The 20,856-nt window shown below is 46.5% G+C and overlaps 2 protein-coding genes across 7 annotated transcripts in view; both read right to left on the bottom strand.

Annotated features, from left to right (window-relative positions):
* si:ch211-195b21.5 (nuclear valosin-containing protein-like) overlaps positions 1-20,685 on the bottom strand; it is a 36,629-nt gene extending 15,944 nt beyond the window's left edge. The window contains exons 1-8 of one of the 6 annotated variants that reach the window (XM_060073457.1): positions 20,352-20,685; positions 18,989-19,137; positions 17,949-18,573; positions 17,074-17,767; positions 16,700-16,767; positions 16,488-16,587; positions 15,272-15,390; positions 14,035-15,154 (exon numbers count right to left, since the gene is read on the bottom strand). In XM_060073457.1, the coding sequence (XP_059929440.1) occupies positions 14,573-15,154; positions 15,272-15,390; positions 16,488-16,587; positions 16,700-16,767; positions 17,074-17,767; positions 17,949-18,573; positions 18,989-19,137; positions 20,352-20,537 (2,523 nt within the window). In that variant the 5' untranslated portion in view covers positions 20,538-20,685 and the 3' untranslated portion in view covers positions 14,035-14,572. The other 5 variants (XM_060073453.1, XM_060073451.1, XM_060073452.1 and 2 more) reach the window with 5 other exon arrangements.
* LOC132473365 (uncharacterized) lies at positions 5,912-9,695 on the bottom strand. The gene has a single exon (XM_060073450.1). The coding sequence runs from the start codon at positions 9,586-9,588 to the stop codon at positions 6,289-6,291; it is 3,300 nt and encodes a 1,099-aa protein (XP_059929433.1). The 5' UTR covers positions 9,589-9,695; the 3' UTR covers positions 5,912-6,288.
* Positions 20,686-20,856: the final 171 nt, after the last annotated feature.

Raw genomic sequence — 20,856 nt, 5'->3', positions numbered from 1 at the left:
CCTGCCCCGTATTATAGTGAACTAACCTGTAGGTCTTCTGGAGTTCGAGCGCCATGGCTGCCACATCTACGTACTCACTGTCGATGGAGCTGAGATACTGCCAATCAATATCATAAAAACAGAGTCAGGTTATGTCCGAAGGAAATAACGACTGCAACACAATGCTAATGTCACATGTGTGTCCATCAGCCTGGTGTTCATGCTGATGGATAACAGAAAATAACTCATATCGATATACGATTCACAATAGCAATGTAAGAAGCATTCGTGTAGTGAAAGTGAACCCCCTGTTTCAGCTCAACACACAATTCTTTTAGGCTAAGAGTTCCAGGAAAAAGGGCGAAGTGTTATCCCTATGGTTACGACCAATGGCAACTTTGTGATACTTTTTGAAAGCAAAGACCATCGTAGTGCATTACAATTATATTAAGAGATGTTATATATGAAATGAACCACACAGCAGGTCGATATACTATCTCAGAAGCCTAACCCTTATCGGTGGACATCAAATTAAACCGCTGCCCGGACGGAGCTCCACACATCCACACCCATACACTGTGGCGTTATACGTCATACTATAAGTGTCCGGGACAGTACACATGTCCCTCTCTCAGAGGTGGACATCAACACAGAGCTTCACACATCCACACACACAAAGCAAGCGGGCAGTGTCCCTTCGTCGTGACGTGGAAGTCCCTGAGAATAGGCTCTTTCAAGTTACAAATACAACGCAACTTGACTTCGGAGTGGAGTAGAACACATAGGATAGGGATAAGACATGTTACCACGTCTAAAACTACAACCCACTGCACTTCTACACTGCACTTTCAACCAATCTGCAAATAAAACAGATTTCTGTGGCCAAAGGTAGCCTTAGCAACGGCCCCTCATCCTTAGTGCTTTATAGATAGGGATAGCACAACTTTTTCTAAAACCTCAGGCCTCCCACAATTTCCCTTCCTTTTTGTCACATGTAGTGAAATTGAATGTGTCTGAAGTATGATGTACCAAAAGCTCAGTTTCAATTACCGTATTGGAGTATATTATTATTATGGATTAATGTGTTGAAACTGGTTGCCATGGCTGATTAGCTCTCGAACATGATTGGCACACACCTGTTCCACCCTGCCTTTGAGCCGCCCGTCAATCCCGCCGCCACCTCCTCGGTTCTTCATTGCTGTTTTCGATCACCTGCCCGCAGAGGTGGAAGAAAGTCAGTTACTTGTGGATTTACACTTGAGTATTATTCAATTTCATCCCTTTTATTTCTTGTATTTTTTTAATAAAGTATATACCAGTCAGTGTATCAAGCATCTTTTATTTTTATTATGGCCAAATTGTGAGCACAACAAACTTTTTCTTTACAGATACCCAATTTATTTTTTTATCAAATTGCCGGCAGAATGGGAAGGGCTACCCAGTCTAACTGATTACTGTATACTAGTCAGTTATTCAGCTATTTCATTTTATTTTTTTATGAGTGTACATGAAAGAGTTTGAGAGACTTGGAAAGAACGGATAGACATTTATTCAAACGTTATCTAGTTATTATTATAGTCATTTCCAGTTTGTATTTTAAGTCCTTTTAATCAGACCAATTTCCAAAACACATTCCAAAAATGTTCACGTTTACAGAGACTTCAGATACATGTCATCCGGTAGCTAGTGCCCAGAGGACATTGGGTATCGAACCCACAACCTTTCGTCTGGGAGTCAAACATAATTGGGGGTGAATAAAACAAGGCTCGGCCAATCAAATCGCCTTTCTGAATATGATGAAGACAATCGTTAATGAATTAATATTCCGTGAAAGATGTAATCTGACAATGTAAATTTCAAATCTGTAACGTTATCGTAAACCACAGATCAACACTTTGAATACATCGTACAGGAGTTCCGGTGTAAGCAAGTACCGCAAAATATATGTCATTGAGTCAGAACAGTCAAACATACCGTAACAATTACTTGTTCATAATCCGACAATCATGCACAACAATTAATATGACGCCTGTAGATCTGTGCCTAACCCACGTGTTGTAAACACAGGGAACGTTTCTTTCCGGGAGAATAAACATATCCGGGCCAGGTTTTTCAAAGTAAAACGACCAATAACGGTACAAAATAGGACATCCATTATACAATCCAACAAAAATCACTTGGTTTGCCTAGACAATCATGCAACGCAATGCATTAACACTCCACATAGACCCAAATTAGATCTTCCCAATTTAACAATTTGGTCAATAATATTTACAGCTCAATTTTAAAACATAAAATAAAATATATAAAAAATGAATGGGTTAACATCCTTAATAGTAGAAGATGTAACAGTAGTAACACACTTTATTAACATATTCAAGTGGAAGTATTTATGAACCGATATGTGCAAATGTATCTTTACAGAACACATCCTGTTCAACAGTAACTGTTTCAGAGGAGGAGTTGGACATGGCCTCAGAAAACTGCCAGTGAACTGCAGGGGTCTGGGAGTTTAGAAAGTCTAGGCCTTTAGCAGTGCCGGTGGTGTAGAGGGATCCACTGTGGTGGTTGTAGACCATCACCAACACCTCACAGTTACACGTATTGAGCTTGTGGACCTGCAACAAACCCAAGATTTACATGTCATATTCTCTAACAGTTGGTTTGTACATTTTGTATATTTTTTCCTTGTATGCACCAAACTTCTGCTTCTGATTATCAGACAAACTCAGTGAGTATGACTGAGCATTCACAAATCTATTAATCCATGTTTTCACCTGATCCTCCACAGCCTGCATGATCTCAATGGCCCTCTCTTGATGCTGCTGCAGATCCTGTCCTTTTTCCTGCTGCTCCCCTGAACTAGAGCTCCCATCTCCCTCCTCCAGTTCCTGCAAGTCCATGTCCCGGTTTGAGTCTTCCCGTCCGGCTTCGCTACATGTAGCCTCCACAGGGGAGCCTGGTGTCGTTGTATGACCCCCATCACTGGACAATATACCTGTGTACGAAGGACCACAGAGGAGGTTGGAGTACGCTCGGACATGGTAACTGTTGGCAGGGTTGGAAGCCTGGTGGAGGAAGGGGTTTGCATGGTTTGTGGTGATGACTTTAAGATTTGATAGATTTGATCAGTTATAGTCAGAGACTTTGCAATTACATTTAAGATGTAATTTAAACACAGGAAAATATGGATCAGTATATGGTTAAGTTAAATGAAATTCCAATCTGTGAATTGAAATGAAAACCGCCATAATGTCTTTGATTAGTTCTAATTGGCTGAAGCTGTTGTGTATCCAATACAGAACACCCAATCAGAGTGAGACATTTCTCTCAATTCAGAGGAACCTTGACGAGACAATGAACACTCTTCCCCTTTCACGGAAATAAGTGAAAATACGCCACCTTCATCAGAAAAGCTGTGAGATTTTAACACACAACTCGACTGCTCCCTCTTCATCTGCCCCTCACCACCCTTCCTCTTCTTCCTGTTCCGGTTGTAAATCCAAACCTTCACAAGATACAGATATAATAAGACCATTAGTTAATTACCATATAATATACAGTGTTACAATGTGGTTTCGGCTTTTCACCAACACCTCTAAAGTAGCTCAGAACTAAGGCATGCACACATGCACAAAGCAGTAGCTGAAACAAGGTTATATGCTTCCTTAAATAAAAAAGAATGAGCTGTATTTACCTGGCACTCTTAAGCACAGGTAGAATTACTTTCCAAACTTTTCAAAAACAAATAAGCATTAAAAGATCAATTGATTTTGATATGCCAGACAGATGAGTTCTTCTGACTTCCACATTTTCTACACATCTATTGTTTTGTTGGTTATATCCAATTAAAGAATAATAATCGTAGTCATACCTTTACTTGCTCAACCACAAGGCCTGTTGCTGCAGCAACCTGCTTGACTTTCAGTTTGTCCATTTCACTCCGGTAACTGTGCACTCCCTCTGCCCACAAAGACTCAAGTATCCTGCAAGGTTGATGAATGGATGGATAAATGTACATGAAGATACATTTAGTATATAATCACAATTGAAATGACATTGTCCAAGTTAACATGTATTTTTAAGCATTGACAGTACCACTGCAATAATTACTAGAAGAAAATGATTTGCCTTCTTCCACTATGTAATCTTATGGCGTCCCTTTTGCCAGCTTACTTTTACTTTGAAAAGCGCGAACGGAAGTTGAGCATTCGTGTTGTGCTACCTCTAGTGGCTAGCTGCTAGCTCAGACTTAACTGCAAACAATCAGGTATTCAAAAGTAGTTCCACAAACAACATGAATTACGTTATAATGAAATAATATGACCATCTATAAAATGCATGCTATCTACTTACTGTAATTTATCCTGGCTGAGTGTGGATTTCGGCATCCTTAAAATCCTACCGACCACTCCAAACCCTTTTCTGATTCGGACGCCACAACCTACTCGAATAGTGGGCGTGGCGTATGTCACATCAACCAACTTTTTTCAAACAAATAATCAATAAACTATCGATAATGAATATTACACAATGGCATAAAACCAGACATTTTAATAATGAATCAATTACAGCTATTAATTGAGTAGTAGGCCTATATTAACTTGATTATACTTCAGAATAATAATCACAACATAATTTTTAGTTCACAACACATTAATTAAAAGGAGCTATATGCAACAAGTTAAGTTGTACTTAATCACCAAATGACTATGTGTCAGTAGAGATTAAAGGAACACGCCCAATCAAAATACTGGCTTCTCTAAAGAACAATGCTACAGCCAGTATGAACTCCTTTGATGTTATTTCTGGATCGGAATGTTTGTTTTTGTTGTGTATCATGTTTCACTATTTTCCTAATACCCCAGGGGGGTATACCACGAACCTCGCTGAACATACCCAGGCTTTCTTGGGGAAAACCTGGCTCGACAGAGCCGCAACTCGCAATCAGAGTTAAATGGTACCACGAAGCTCACTTTAGATTCAATTAGTTGAACCAGTTTTTCCGCTTTAGGTTCAGTGCGCGTTCACTTGAAAGGGGCGTTTTTTGCGTAATTTTTCTCACCTTTACGATAGATCAAGCAGTCTATATGCGTATAAGTGAAAAGATTTTGCATATTGTCTATAAAATAACTATGCCAAATGAAGAATTGTTCGCCATTAATCCAAATAGAATGATGATGATTTAAAAATGCATAAGCAAAGTCCATCCTGCCTTATTCTATCATTTAGGGAATTCACTTTAAATAGCCTACACCCTATGTAAGAAATGTATCGCATGTTTTCAACCACTGAGAGGTAGCGGCTGTATCGTAGTGGATTAGTATAAGACCCGAACGCCAGCGACCGGGTTCAAATTCGCCGGTCTATCATGTATTTTACCCCCATAGATGTGGTGCCAGCACGGCCTTGAAAATATGGGTTGAAGTTCGAAGTAAGCACAAAAATATAATTCCATAAGCTTTATCGAATAAGTATTCCATATGCATGAGAATTGGGACTTTTTAAGTTTCACATAAATTCGCGTCACTTGGGAGTCTAACCCCCCGCGCAGAAATTCAAGACTGACGCGCTACCTCCACTCTAGCACTCTGTCACAGAGACACAATGCGCAACAATTGTCTACATCAGGTCCAAAAGGACGATCAAATAACGAACACCCTCTGATGAGAATCTGTATCTCTCATGAAGAACCCCAATTTCGTTGTTTGCACAATGACAATAAAGTCTGAAATCTGAATATCGTCAGACAATGCCAAGGGATTGGTTCTGTCCCGTAAAATCCTCTGTCTCCGGAGAGACGCCTGTACGAGAAGTGCGCCGAGGTCCATGGGAACACCCACAAATGGTGACGCCATTGTCAGAGGAGGGGCTAGGAAGCTGCGCACGCCGATTTAAGTAGCCGATCTCCGGCTAGACTAAAGCCGAAAAACTTAGGGTTAAGAAATTAACCAAGGTTTTCTGATATATGAGTGAGGTATCTCACTATGGGACACGCCCCTCGCGCTGTCCCCCAGAAGCAATTTTACACTACGCCAGTCGTGACTGGCCAACAGACGTGACGTCTGCCTGCAGAGGAGGGGCTCCCTCCTACTACATAAGCCCCGTCGTCACGTCATCTCTTCAGTCTAGGCAAAACACCTCTTCCTCGCTCCGGGCAAGGAGGGTGGTCTGGTGAGATACCTCACTCATATATCAGAAAACCTTGGTTAATTTCTTAACCCTAAGTTTTCTTTCAATATTCATTCGGTATCTCACTATGGGATATAGTAACTCCCGTATTGCCAAAGAAGTACCAGTGCAAACCCATCAAACAGGCATGTTCACCGATCCAACGCTCAAGACTGTGTGAGACAGATTAGGCGCAGTAACATCCAACCTGTAGAATCTAGCGAAAGTGTGAGGCGTCGCCCAGCTGGCAGCCGCACATATCTCTTCCACTGAGACCCCCTGAAACAGTGCCCAGGATGCGGACATGCCGCGAGTCGAATGTGCGCGCAGGCCGATAGGGGGTTCCAAACCCACGCTACTATAAGCCATGGCTATAGCCCCCACGATCCAGTGTGATAAACGCTGCTTCGAGAGAGGCTTCCCCATATGTGACGTAGCACATGATACAAACAGCTGCTCCGATTTCCTGAATCCAGCCGTCCTATCAACATAGACGCGTAAAGCCCGCACCGGGCAGAGCGCATTCAGCCGCTCCTGCTCCTGGGAGGAGAAAGGGGGAGAATGGAAAGCCAACAGCTCAATAGGGCGGTATGACAACGCAGAGTCGAATACCTTGGGAACAAACGCAGGGTTCGGCTTTAATAGAACCTTTGAGTTCCCCCGCAAAAACTGCATACACGTCGGGCTAACCGACAGCGCATGGATGTCACTAGTGCGTTTAGCCGAGGCCAACGCGAGCAACAAAGCCGTCTTAAACGAGAGCGTCTTAAGCTCTACCTGTTGTAAGGGCTCAAACGGTGGGCGTGACAGTGCATCAAGCACCGTAGATAAATCCCAAGGAGCAGCCAAGCTCCGCAACACCGGCCGAAGACGGCGTGCACCTTTCATAAACCGGCAAACGATAGGGTGCTGACCTGCCGATTTGTCCCCAAAACCTATGTGACAAGCCGATATAGCGGCCAAGTACACTTTGACAGTGGAGAAAGCCCGGCCTTTATCCAGCAAATCCTGTAGAAATGTCAGAATAACAGGCACGGGACTCTGGAAAGCTATTTCCCCAGCTTTCGCGCACCAATCCTCGAACGCACGCCATTTCCCTTCATATGCGCTACGCGTGGAGGAAGCCCTGGCGCCCTGGATAGTCGTAATGACATTCAATGGGAGTCCAGCCGTCGTTAGGTTCATCCTTTCACGGGCCAGGCCCATAGAGCCATGCGCTCCGGATGAGGATGGAAGATTTCCCCCTGCGCTTGCGTCAGGAGGTCCCTTCGTAAAGGCAGAGGCCAAGGCTGGCCGCACAGCAACTGGACTATTTCCGCCAACCAATATTTCCCCGGCCAACGGGGGGCTATAAGGATCAGCGCATGACCCTTCTCTCGCACCCTGGCGAGAGTAGGAATGATCAGTTCTAATGGGGGGAAAGCGTACAGGAGGACGCGCGGCCACTCGTATGCCAAAGCATCCAGCCCCATTGGGGCGCTCCGACCGGTTAGGGAATAGAACAGAGGGCACTGAGTGTTCTCCTCTGATGCAAAGAGATCGACCTCTGCTCGACCGTATTTCTCCCATATCTGGTTCACGACCACGACGTGGAGTTTCCAGTCCTTGTAGCGAGGGTCGCCCCTGGACATTAAATCTGCTCCCCAGTTCCGCGCGCCCGGCACGTGTGTTGCTCTCAGCGACAACAGGTGGGCGTTGCCCCAAATGATCAGTCTGTGTGCCAACGTGTGCATTTGAGGGGAGCGCAGCCCCCCCTGACGGTTTATATACGCCACCACCGTGGTGTTGTCCGTCCTGACTAGAACATGTTGCCCTCTCAGAAAGGGAAGAAAATGTTTCAGCGCCAGTGACACCGCCTGAAGTTCCAGGCAGTTTATGTGAACAAACTGCATATGTGAGCTCCAAGTGCCATTTACTGATCTGCCCTCGTATACGGCTCCCCAGCCCGCCCGAGAGGCATCCGTTGAAAGGACCTTCCTCGCCAGGACAGTTCCCATGGTAACGCCTGTAGTCAGAAAGTACGCGCGTCCCCAAGGGCGCAGCGCCGAGACGCACGCCATGGAGATCAAAACCCGGCGATGGCCATGGCACGTCGGGTTCAGTCTGAGTGATGCAACCCATCGCTGAACCGGCCTCATATGGAGGCGGCCAAGTGGGACTACTACCAGCGCCGACGCCATCAGACCCAATAGTCTGAGGCACGTTCTGAACTTCAACATCGTCCCCCTGCGAAAAAGTGCCAGACAAGCCTGAAAGGCTTCCACTCTCTCCGCGGATAGACGTGCTTTGAACGTCACTGAATCGAGGCACAAGCCTATGAACGTTATGCTTTGAGTAGGGACCAAAACACTCTTTTTCACGTTTATTGTGAAACCCAGGGACACTAGGTGCGATATGAGCACGCTGGTCTGCGCCTGAGCCTCCTGGGGCGACTGTGTGGCTAGAAGCCAGTCGTCTATGTATGTTGCCAAACGCATTCCCTTCAACCTGAGGGGCGCGATGGCAGCCTCCGTGCATTTCACAAACACCCGTGGACTTAACGAAAGGCCGAACGGGAGAACCAAATACTCGTACGTTACGCCCTGGAAGGCGAACCTGAGATATTTCCTGTGAGGGGGATAAATGGCGATATGGAAATAAGCGTCCCTCAGATCTATGCTTGTGAACCAGCCTCCCGGGCGCACGAAGCGTATGAGAGCGGCGTGTGTCAGCATCCTGAAACTGTACTGTCTCATGTATCTGTTCAGAGCGCGTAAATCTAATATCGGCCGGAGGCCCCCTCCCTTCTTCGGGACTAGAAAGTACCTCGAGTAAAAACCGCTTTGGTTTTTCTCCGGTGGCACTACCCGAATTGCCCTTTTGTTTCTTAGAGAGGTGATTTCCTCCTGTAGAACCTGAGCTTTCTCTCCACGGGCCTGCGACTGCAGTATCCCGTTGAAACGGGGAGGAGTGGACGCAAATTGGAGCCTGTAGCCGGCGGTTACAGTTTTTATAACCCAATCCGACGCACCACATGCCCGCCACTGTTGAGCCCGGCCAGCCAGCGGTCCCAGCGTCGCTGGTTCCGCTGTCGTGCCGGCCCGAACGGGCGTGGTGGGTTGCGCACCGGAGCGCACGCCCACCAGGCACCGTCTTATTACGTTCTGTTCCTTTTTTATGTTTATCATTTTTATCATTTTTTTTGTTTTCACAAGCAGCTGCGCCCTCGGCTCGGAGCCTGGATGCGCGCTGGCAAACATTTTTAATGAATAATGATTTGGGGAAGGGGGACACATGTGTGATGTTGGGCACTGGTGTGTGCTTGAACACATGCATGTGTCTGCGAGACACTGCTGCGGCTCCACCGAGCTCTCTGCAGGTCCGACCCTTCTCTCCTTCGCGTCGTGAACTGTGAAGGCTGTATGGCCTTCTGCACGCCTTTTGCAGGGCTTGGAACATGCCCTCTGTAACCCTTCTTGGAACCGGGTTTGGAACAGAACACCTAGGGGGGACGGCGACGGCGTCTGGCCGGGCCTGCCGCACCCCCCTGGTCGCAGCGCCTCAGGTAGCGCGCCGTTTCTTCCCGGCCCCCTGAGTAGCCGAAGGGGCTGCACGGCCACCTGGCGCCACCCCGGGCGCGGGTGGCTTCCTCGCCCACGCGCCACTGTGCTCCGGCGGCTTGTTCTGGCCCCGGCCGGCCCCGTGGGTTGGGTGGGGCTGACGCTTCTGGCCGCGGTAAGCCGGCGGAGGAGCGCGGGGCTGGGTGAACACCTGGCCGGGTGCGTTGGCGGGGAAAGGCGCTCTTCTGGGAAGACACAGTCGCAGCGCCTCACCCTCCCTCTTTTTTTCCTCCCAGCGTTTCAGCATGACATCATACGCCGGGCCAAACAGGCCTTTCGGGTCCACGGGCACGTCTAGGAGTTGGGTTTTCTCCCTCAGAGAGAGACTGGAGAGGTTCAGCCACCTCGCCCTCTCCTGAGCGACCATCAGCGCCATGGCCCTTCCGGACGCCTGGACAGCGCTCCTGTGAAGGCGCAGGCACAGGTCCGTCACCACGCACAGTTCATCCCAAAGGGCTGGGGCGGGTGACGAGGACATGTCGAGCTCCAGCTCAGCCTGGTAGGCCAGCAGCAGCGACGACGCGTTGAGCGCCTTCACCGTCGTCGCCATCGCCTTGTAGCCCTTCTCGGTCATTGATGACTGGAAGGAGTCGGCTCTGGACGGCAGTGTAGGGCTCGCTGAAGTCATGGCGGACTTCTGCGTGGGGTGGAGGTGCGACGCCAGCAGTGGTTCAACCGGAGGAAGATGGGAGAACCCCTTTTCCTCCATACCGGCCCAATCCAAACCCGATCCACCCTGGACGGGGATCTTGGCTGAGAGAGGCTTGCCCCAAGACCGGGTCGCTTCCTCCAGGCACTCGGGAAAGGCCGGAAGTAGCAGACTGGTTGAAGCCTTCGCCTTCGGGAGTCGCTTGCCCTCGTACCGAGATGTGGCGGTCTCCACCGGGGCCTCCGGCCACTCGATGTTTAGCCGCGCAGCCGCCCTCTTGCAGGCCTCGTGTAGGTCCATGCTCACGGCCGGGTTCGGGGAGGGGGTGCACGCACCGCCCACCACCATAGGCGACGCGGTGCGCGGGGAAAAGGAATCATCATCCTCGTCCTCATCAGAGCCGAGGCTAATGGATTCCCCCCCCGACTCGGAGTGATCGCCCTCGGCTTCGTCGGGCCCTTCCAGCAGGTTAGCCTCGAAAGCGTCGGGCTGAATCAACTCCAGCGGCTGGGAGGCGTCGGTGAGGTCCACCTCCGATCCCCAGCTGGTTCCCAGTGGGGCGGAGAGCCCCTGGGAACCTCCCGCTAGCTCCGGTAGTGGAGGGTCGGTTACCCCCATTACCGGATCATCTGTGCTGAGCTTCGCCTGCTTAGTCAGCCGGCGTTTGCGGGTTTTATTTGAAAACCGTGCGCAATGCTCGCAGGTAGGCGGGAATGCAAGGGCAGCCTTGGCATGTTCCAGCCCAAGGCAGCGAATGCAGGCGGTGTGGCTATCCGCTCCCGACATTTTGTTCCCGCACGCGCAGAACTTTGTCGGAGGCTTCCCCGAGCCCTCGGTTAGGGTAGGTTCAACCTCTGACTGCATGTTCTCGCCTTCCGTTTATGCCGGCTGCTGTTTGGTGACAGGTCAGCCTGGACACGGGTGTAGCTAGTGTAGATGCTAGCAGCTAGTATGGATACTAGCAGAGGCTACTGTTTGGTGACAGACTAGCTTACTTCTTCAATCTCACAGAGGTCAGAGGTAGCGATAGGCTAGCGTTCGGTGACCGAGGGGTTAGCTCGCTCAGTGAACAGTGTGCTAGTCCGTCTACGACTTCTGTCTGCGAGGTGCTTCTAGGAGCGAGAAGAGGTTAAAGACTGAAGAGATGACGTGACGACGGGGCTTATGTAGTAGGAGGGAGCCCCTCCTCTGCAGGCAGACGTCACGTCTGTTGGCCAGTCACGACTGGCGTAGTGTAAAATTGCTTCTGGGGGACAGCGCGAGGGGCGTGTCCCATAGTGAGATACCGAATGAATATTGAAAGAAAACTGCTCCCGACCAGGTTTGGTTGCGAGCATAAGTCACCATGGTGATACAGCGACGCTAAAAGAGATCGACTTTCGTGGTACAACTAACCCAGGCTTTGAGCTCAACATACCTCGCTAACCCTCCAAGCGAGCTTCGTGGTACAGGCCCCAGGTTGCCATATATGCAACAAATTTGCACACAAATAACAGCATGCTGCAGCCATGAAAGCAAGCAAAGAACTGGCTCAACTGATATGCCTGAGATTGTATTCAATTCCACCCGACCTACAAAGCGTATGAGCTGGTTTATAATTGTCAAACAAATTAACCTCAAATGTACACATTAGATGATCCACCAGTGTAGGTCATCCCCTCACTATCACGTAATTTTCAAAATAGTGTGTGTGCTCAGCTCATCTTGTTCATTCAATACACAACCGGGCAACCAGTTAGCTTTGAGTCTGGGGAGGAGGCGGGCGGAGACAACTTTATTATGTTGATTTTGGACTGCAGTACCCAATTTATACTCTGTGTCAATGTTACATAATAGTAGCTTTAAAGTGACCAGGTTTTGAGCCTGTTGTTTGCTAGAAGTTATTGGGCAAAAAAAATCGGAAACCCAACAACATTACTTATTGTTTTAAAAGGGATACAATATATTTATAAATTGGCCTTGGCCTGTCTTACCCAAACTCAGACGAGATGTTTAATTCCAAATACATCGTTGTGCATCCAGAAGAGGAGTTTGCCTGGTTAGCATTTCCTTTCCATAAGCCGCTTCTATTGACTTGCAGACAGTGCATACAGTAGCCTAGCTCTGGGTCATGCAAGGAGAATAAACGTTTTAATTGCTTTCCAAAGATTTCCAATGTGTTCCGAAAAGTTGCTTAGTCCAAATGAATGCCTGTATGGAGGCAAATTAATTACTGGCATAATGATTTGAATAAATAAAAAAGAATTGAATCATAACATTGAAATATTATTTTTCGTTTTCGATTTGCCTCTTCAAATTGTTTTATTTGGCATCTTGCACCATTTAAAAAAATATCTTAAATAAACATTAAAAAATTGGTTGATTGATTTGTGTCTGCTTGATATTGTTTATATACTCTTCATTCCAAAATGTGTTTTGAAGGTTAAGTTTGTTTGTAATTATGGCCATTCATTTTGTGTTCTTAAAAATCTTTTTGCACTTCAGGGCTATTGTATATGCAACGTAAATGGGCACATCCGATATTAAAGGTCCCATCACATGCCACCATGTGTGGTGTGATTAGCCGTTACAAGCCGTTTTGAAAATATTTTGCTACAGTCCACTGGATAGGCTGGTAGACTGATCTATCCAGCACACATCTAGGTGGACACGCCCACCTGTGATATAACAGAAATTTTTTCAAAACGTCTTGTAACGGCTTATCAAACCATACTTGGTGTGGCATGTCATGGGACCTTTAAAAGGAAAGCTGGAATTTGGTTGGCACCTATACATTCCACCAAAATATAAAGAATAGTGCTGTCAAGCGATTAAAATATCCCTTGATTTCCGTGCTGCTAGCCTTTTAGTGAGATCAAAGAAGGACAGTAAGAAGAGAGACCCGCAGTGCATTCAACCCGGTCCACTTGAAATCGGATAGATGCATGACAGTGGTAGGCCTACCGTAAAACTTCAATAGCCCAGGCTTTTATTTGTTTCAATCACTGAACTTTCGAACAAAACTCTTGCTCAGCAAAGATGGGAAATACTATAACAGTATGAATATTCCTACCGTACGTTGGCCTATACATATTACCAGGCTATCGAATAACGCCCACACACACACACACACACACACACACACACACACACACACACACACACACACACACAGTGGCGGAGTGGTAATCGGGAGAGTCGGGAGAATTCCCGGTGGGCCGTTATCGTACGCAACACTCACAAACTGTCAACGTCACAACCAAGTTGATTTTGTCTAGAGGGGAGTAACTGAGCGGCCCCTCCCGAAGTGGTACAGCCCAGGGGGGCCTTGAACTGCGATTGGTCAGAAAGACGTAAACGCTAATGACAACATTGAACTCTCGTGCAGTCTCGAACAGAGTGACACACAAACACACACTTTTTTTCACCCGCTCCATATCATTGCTTGCCCCAACAAGTTTGTGCGGCGTGCTTGTTGTTTTGTTTCCGGTGTAGCTAGATCCGGTATGGTGTTGTAGTTTTTCTAATGTGACTAGTTCTTGCTAGACAGCAGGTGAAAAAACTACAACGTTTGCCAAAAGAGCGTTAATGTCGCGATAAAAAAATTAACGCTGTTAAATTGGATTGCGTTAACGCCGTTAATAACGCATCAGGAAGAGCACTTTGTAAGCTTTAATGTATACATTTGAACTTGACACTGTAAAAAAATGTAAGGGCAGAGGAACGAATAAACAGTAAATAAACAGTGTTTGTTTGCAATTTTTTAAACCTTCATCCGTGACCAAATAAAAGTGGGGTGTCAAAAACATTAACAGAAAACACTGCTGGATCTAGATGTTATAACCGTAGTAAACATAGTATAACTAACTGTAGTAAAACATAACTAACCCGTCTTTTAAGTAAAATAAAGTGTACTTCCAGACAACTGGCAGCACATGCAGACGCCCGGCATTCAAAGGTCTTGTCTACATCGCCCAAATGTTTGTTGGATAAAACATCAAACATGATCTTATTGAGGACAGTTTCAGTTCAAACAAGGTTTATTCTAGTTTGTCCAATGTCTTGACATGTTTTCTCAAACCGACACTTACCGTAAGCTGTTATCTAATGTACTTTAGCCACAAAAATAATTATCTAAAAAATGTTTACTGAGGGCACAAGAAGAAACTTTCAACATACGGTAACCTCCTGGGATTCAGTTGTTCCCCTTCTCCTTTTTCTTCTTTTTGTCTTTCTTTTTCTTGTCCTTTTTCTTCTTCTTGGAGGTCTTTGTTTTGGCAGATTTGTCCTTTTCATTGTCCTCGCTGCAGGAGCTGCTGCTTTCCTGAGCAGGCTTCTTCACATTTCCTGAGTCTTTCGGCTTCTGTTGTCCCCGGCCGGGTTTGGCTGTAGCCTGGCCCTTCTGGTCCATCGCCTCTTCCGGCCGCATCATTATTGGGGGCGTCCGTCCCCGAGCCACTGTTATCAGCAGCCTTTCCTTGGCCATCTCCTCCTTCAGGAACTGCTTCTCAGGCAGCTCTTGGGGGTTGTGGCCTCTCGGGCTAGGTCTGTTTTTACCGTCAGAGTGCACGTAGTCCCCATGGTAGTCTCGATGGGGGCCTCGGTGGGACCCAGGGTCCCTGCGGTGGTTGGGCTCTCTGGGGTCTCTCCCGCTGGCAGAAGATTGATGGTGCTGATGGTGGGAAGGCCGGCCCCCAGTGCTACTGCAGGTGGTGTGTTGGTGGCCAGGTTCCCGTTGGTCCGCCCTATCAGTCCTACCGTCAGTGCGGTGGGATGGCTGCGTCCAACCACAACCGCAGGGGAGCAGCATCCGGAAGCAAGAGCAAAATCACACGTTTTAATGCAAACCAAATGTACCACCACAAATATAATGCAGTAATAATAATGTACTTACGCTGTTGGAGTCTTTTCGACTGTGACTGGCCATGTGGCTTTCTGCAGAGTTTAAATCTCCAATAAACTCCTCACACTTCTTGCAGTAGAACCCGATCACTGGTGTCAAAAAATTGTTTCCTGTCAACATAAAACGGCATGCTACTTTATGGATGCTTTAATATAGGTATTAGTGGGCCCCTAACACAGTATTTGAGTTTTCCCAAAATTCAGCCGTGGTGCAGAATTACAGCCACTACGAGCCAGTCGCACATTTGAGCTTTCCCCAAACGCGCCGTTTCGGTGTCGGTAGCTTTAATGCAAATGAGGAGGAGAGAGGCGAGTCAAGGAGGAGGGTGGGGATGTGGCCCTGAGCATCTTGCGGCCACGGTACCATGCGCTCCGTTTACAGTAGATGCATCGCAATGGGCCGCATGCCTCGCGGCGGCGGGCAGCGGGGCTCCGGCGGGAGACAATCACAGACAACAATCCCTTTCTCCTCCATGTCGCAGTTCATGTACTTCAGGGAGGCAAAGCAAAACTTCCTTCCCCCCCCCCAATTCCTTCCCAACCATGGCTGAGATAACCCCCACCAAGAGTCTCGTTGTGGAAATACCAGAGACGTCAGAGAACCCGACGTGTTATGCGCCGTAACACCAACCGCAGAACGGTTATCCAAATAACAAAGAAGTGTACAACACATGCGTTACAGTCCTAGAGATCTATATCAAAATAATATCATATTATACATAGATATCTATATCATATAATACATATTATCACAGCCATAAGCTGTGTGCGCCTCCAGACGACATAATGTATCTCAAACGACTGCGTTGGGTTCTCCGACGTCTTATCCAAATAACAAAGAAGTGTGCAACAGTTGTAGCTCATTGTCTCAATGGTGGGCAAAATTCTCTGGGCGGGCAAAGCAGAGAAGGGGAGGTAACTTTTCCCCGTATGACGGCATATGGGGAAAAATCCAAATCGGCTCGCCTGAGCTTTGTTTTTTCAAAGGCAGAGCAGGATACCTACTGCTCGTTTCTAGATACTGGGGGAGCACAGTCAGGCTAGGGGAACTCATATTAATGTTAGAAAACCTCCTAAAGTGAAATTTTTATTTAACTTTTAACTTTTATTCAAAAAGTGGAATTATTAAATTGACGAGAATTAGAGGAGAATCATTGGCCTGATTGACGCAGTTCAGAAAAAAGTTGAAGGAAAAACGTTAACATTACCATCCTCTTGGAGTAATGCCTCCAGATCTTTCATCAAGCTTTCCATTTTTTTTATCCTGGTTTGTTTCTCCCTTCTTCTGGTTTCCTCGTTGCCATTTTCCTAGGAAGTCAAGAATAAATGTTTTGCTCAGGGTTAGGACCATTCCTTAGCAGTATAGATGGTGAATCAAGCAATTTTAGGAAGAGCAGATGGTGTTGGGAAAGATGTTAACCTCATAGTTTTCTGATGGTGGTTGAGATTTGGTCATCACATCACTTTTTGTGCGCTTCTCCTTGGTGGCTTTAAGAAGAGGGCACAACAGAATGATCCAGTGACGGATAAACATTGTGGCAACAAACCCTCTATGTCAAGGCAGAGGACATCATTCAATAATTATAAATTCAATAAGCTAATTTAATGAGCAGAACATCTGGCCCAGAAGTCAGCCTCCTTAGCCTAAACCTTAGGGTTGGGAAAGAAATGCAGATGCCAATTGAGCAATCCAGCCCTTGAGCAATTCAGTGAGATACATGGAAGAAGCAACATTCTGCATCCATATATTCAGGAGACATGTTTGTAAGATTGCTTATTCAGGAAAAGACTAACCTTTAATCAAAGACTGCAGAGTCTCCAGTGCTTGTCGTGCATTTGTGCCATCCAATGCTGGGAAAAGTGGCGGCGTCTGATTAGGTGCAGACTCAGGCCCATGGGCAGGGGAGTGTTCCTTTTCTTCCACCTTCACAAAGAGCTTGCTGATGTCCGCAGTGGCCAGGTTGAGGCCCATGTTCTTCAGTATCCCTTGGAGCTTCTCGCAGTCCTTCATCTCGGGAGTACCGGAGGAAGGCTCCTGCCTCGCGAGGGGCTCTAGTTTAACAGCAGCAGCAGAGGAGCTCTGAGAGGCTACCTTAGGAAGTGGCTTGAGATTGAAGAGCTCCTCCAGGTTATTGAACATGGGGTTGTGCTGATACTGCTGCTGGCTGACAATAGGGGAACTCTTTGATGGGGCATACTGGTGGGTGGCCAATTGTCCAGTCTGGGAAACGTGTGCAGCGGAAGGCCTTTCGGGTACGTCTCCATAAAGGAACGATTCTTCGTCTTCTAGGTCGTCTGTCTGCCTTATGTTGGAGAGTTCCGGACCGCTGGAATGGAGCCAGGAGAAGTCATTCCCAACTCTCTCATGGGGAAGGAGCATGCTGTCTTGCTCCCGGCTGACCTGGTCCTCCTGTCCGTGGCTGGAAAACCTTTGGTGGCTTCTACTGGGGAGACAGTCTACCTTCGTGTCTTGCCCTTGGTTTGAGGCCTGCTCAAAAAACCCAAATGATCTTTCTTTAATTGCAATATCTCATAGGCATATCTCATGTATGAGGTTGGGATAAAGCTTATCACATGAAGAACAACAAACAAAATAACAAAAGACAACTGGATGTGTACCCAATTAGCTAACCCAAACTTGTTAAACATAATCACGGTAAAGGCCTCACCTGTATTGTGAGAATGGCATCCTTGAGGGAGGGTAGCCTGTCTTCCAGTTCTTTGCTGTTCATCACAAGTTTCAGACCTTGGAGCAGAGCATTGGCCCCTGTAGAGCCAGTGGCACTGCAGCTTTGGCTAGGGATGCTCTTCGTCCAAGGTTCATTGGCTCGATTCTTCGGGGGACTGCGACTTCTGCTCCTGGTGGACCGACTTTTGCTTCGAGCCCTGCTCTTTCCCCGGCTGGTACTGCGAGCTCGGCCCTTATGCCTACCCTGGCTTTTCCCACGAGTGCGGCTTCGCTCACGACTTCTGCTCCGGGCGCGACTTTTGCCACGGCTCCGGCTGCGTGCACGGCTTTTACTTCGGGCACGACTTTTACTTCGGGCACGACTTTTACTTCGGGCGCGACTTTTGCTTCGGGCGCGACTTTTGGCCCTCTTGTCCCGTTTGCGACTGCGGCTTCGGCTCCGCGACTTGCGCTTGCTGGACTCAGAATCCGAGGCAACCCCTGCCTTTAGGATGCTTGATGAATTCAATGCCTCAGCTAAGTTGTAGGCCATGTTCCCTTTGAGATACTCTGGTAAAGGCTTGTTTGCGGCAATGCATCTCAGGAACTCTTCTCCGGCGCGCTCGCTGTTGATTAACATATTTAAAAAAAGAATAAAGACTAAGTAGGCATGTTATCACCTTGTGTAAGTAATAGTGTAAGTAATATTTGTCAAAATTGTATCACGTTCACATGCAGAAGTGTCTCCACTCTCCAGCGGGTGTGATAAACCAGCCATGACAATGTGGGGCCAATTTATATGACCTTTTGGTGCATATGCAGAATTAACATGCCAAGGCCATCCCATGGCCGGGGATTAGGGACAGTTACCACTTTTGGAAGATAATCTGGAGGTAATCAAATTATATTCTGTTTTCTATTATTAGAAAACATCAGTTCAAACAGCTTCTCAGATGATCGTTTGTATCAACCAGAGGAGCATTGTCCTCAGCAGACTCATGAAAACAAGGGCAAGAATCGTATTTAAAAAGTTGTACGGACCTGTTATCTTTAGAAGGGGCCTCCAAACTCGATGCACCCCACATCGGGATGGGTCGTTGCTGAGCCATGTTCGGAGGGATGGGGGGTGGGTTGCTCAGAGTCATCCCTGTACTGCGGTCTATGGGGAAGCTGCTACAACGGATCGGAGTCTGGGGTGGAAGTATTATAATTCACGTTAAATGGCAGACATGCCAGACTGCTCATGCCTCTTTCTGTGAATTTACTGGTCTTTTCCGTAGTGTTTACCAGTGCGAGCTGTACAGATTACCTAAAATTGTGCAGATCAAATTTTAGCCTACATTGATGACACAGGGATAGCATTTAATAAAAAGTAAAATGTTTAATATTTAAAGTAGTATTTTAAAAACGACCTACCTTAAGGCAATCTTGTTTATCATTTTTGCAACAATTCCCTCAACTGAAAGAGTGCACTTTCTACTTCAAAACAAAGGTTCTTCTGACTTTGACTTCATGATGGCCGTGCTTATCAAGTCAGTATTTGGGAATGAAGATCATTAACTCGTATTTATACAGCTTGTTATACTTCAGCAGTGTAACAATACAGTAGTATAGAACAATGTAACTTTTGAATTTTTTTGCTTATTGTACAGTTGGGTCGTCTTTAGAATTAAAATGCAAAAACAAAATTAAACGCCATCGGATGACCATCCACACATCGTTGACAAGAAGGTTTAAAGTTTAAACTTAATGTGTAGACAATAATTAGGCTTACAATAAAAGATAAAATGTGAAATGTGTCCTTTGATGGGGTGAATCTGTTTTGTGCAAATATCAATAATCGATATCAACATTGATTGTGGTCACCGAAGAGAATGTGATTTCGTATGTAAAAAATTGATGCTGTGGATGTTCTCCAGTAAAGGAAGTAAAATACATGAATGGTTCATCCATGCAACAGAACATGTATACACGTTGTTGTATACACTAGTATTGAAGCGTCAGATCGGTACTTCCTTAATACTTTCCATAAGATTGAAGACTTCAACTTATGGTAGTATCTCCAAACCAAAGAAGAATAATCATTGTTACAAGTTTTATACCCCTACTGCCAAATCCTGTCTCAACATTGACTTTCGAGATGGAGCATGGACATGTGTAATTGTGATCCACATGATCACCCCAATTAAAAAAACTGAACACCGGACATTAACGGGGATAATTTGTAGCGATGATTCCATGGACATCATCATCTTTTATTTAGAATTTAAGTGTCATTATGTTGTATTGTGTATTAATTATTGCTCACATGCTAATTATGTTCACCAACGTTATATTTAGGTCACGTGGAGCTCGGCTGTATGTAAGATGATTTTAGGTAGGTGACTTGTTTTAGGGTACGTACATGCAGGTAATGGTCTCGGGTGGTTCTTGGGATGAAGTTATTGTCCGAGCTTGATGCAGCAAAAGGTCCACAAGCTCTGGGTGGGAAGGGCCGAGGAGCCTCGGACCTTGGGCCGAAGCCGCCCCGAAAATTGGCTCCATTCGGGGGTCCGCGAACCGGCGGAGGACCGGGAAAACCACGGTACATGTTGTCGGTATAACGCTACAACTTCCACGATTAAGTTATTGAAGCACGCAAAGTAGAATGCATTCAGTTATTATGGCTAAGCTAGCTGTCTACACACAAATAACGTGTCTGATTGCCACAGCGGAAGGCAAGGCTAACCGCCGGTAGTCTTTCAAAGTAAAAGCTCAGATATTATTTTATATTGAATCCATATTTTATTATCAATCCTTATTTTATAGAGCTCGTTTCATAAATACAATCACACACATATATATATATATATATATATATATATATATATATATATATATATATACACACACACACACACACACACACA

The sequence above is a fragment of the Gadus macrocephalus genome, chromosome 15 (assembly GCF_031168955.1).
Source record: "Gadus macrocephalus chromosome 15, ASM3116895v1".
NCBI lineage: Eukaryota > Metazoa > Chordata > Actinopteri > Gadiformes > Gadidae > Gadus > Gadus macrocephalus.
The sequence above is the reverse complement of the archived record's forward strand: the minus strand, read 5'-3'. Positions and strand labels throughout refer to the sequence as shown.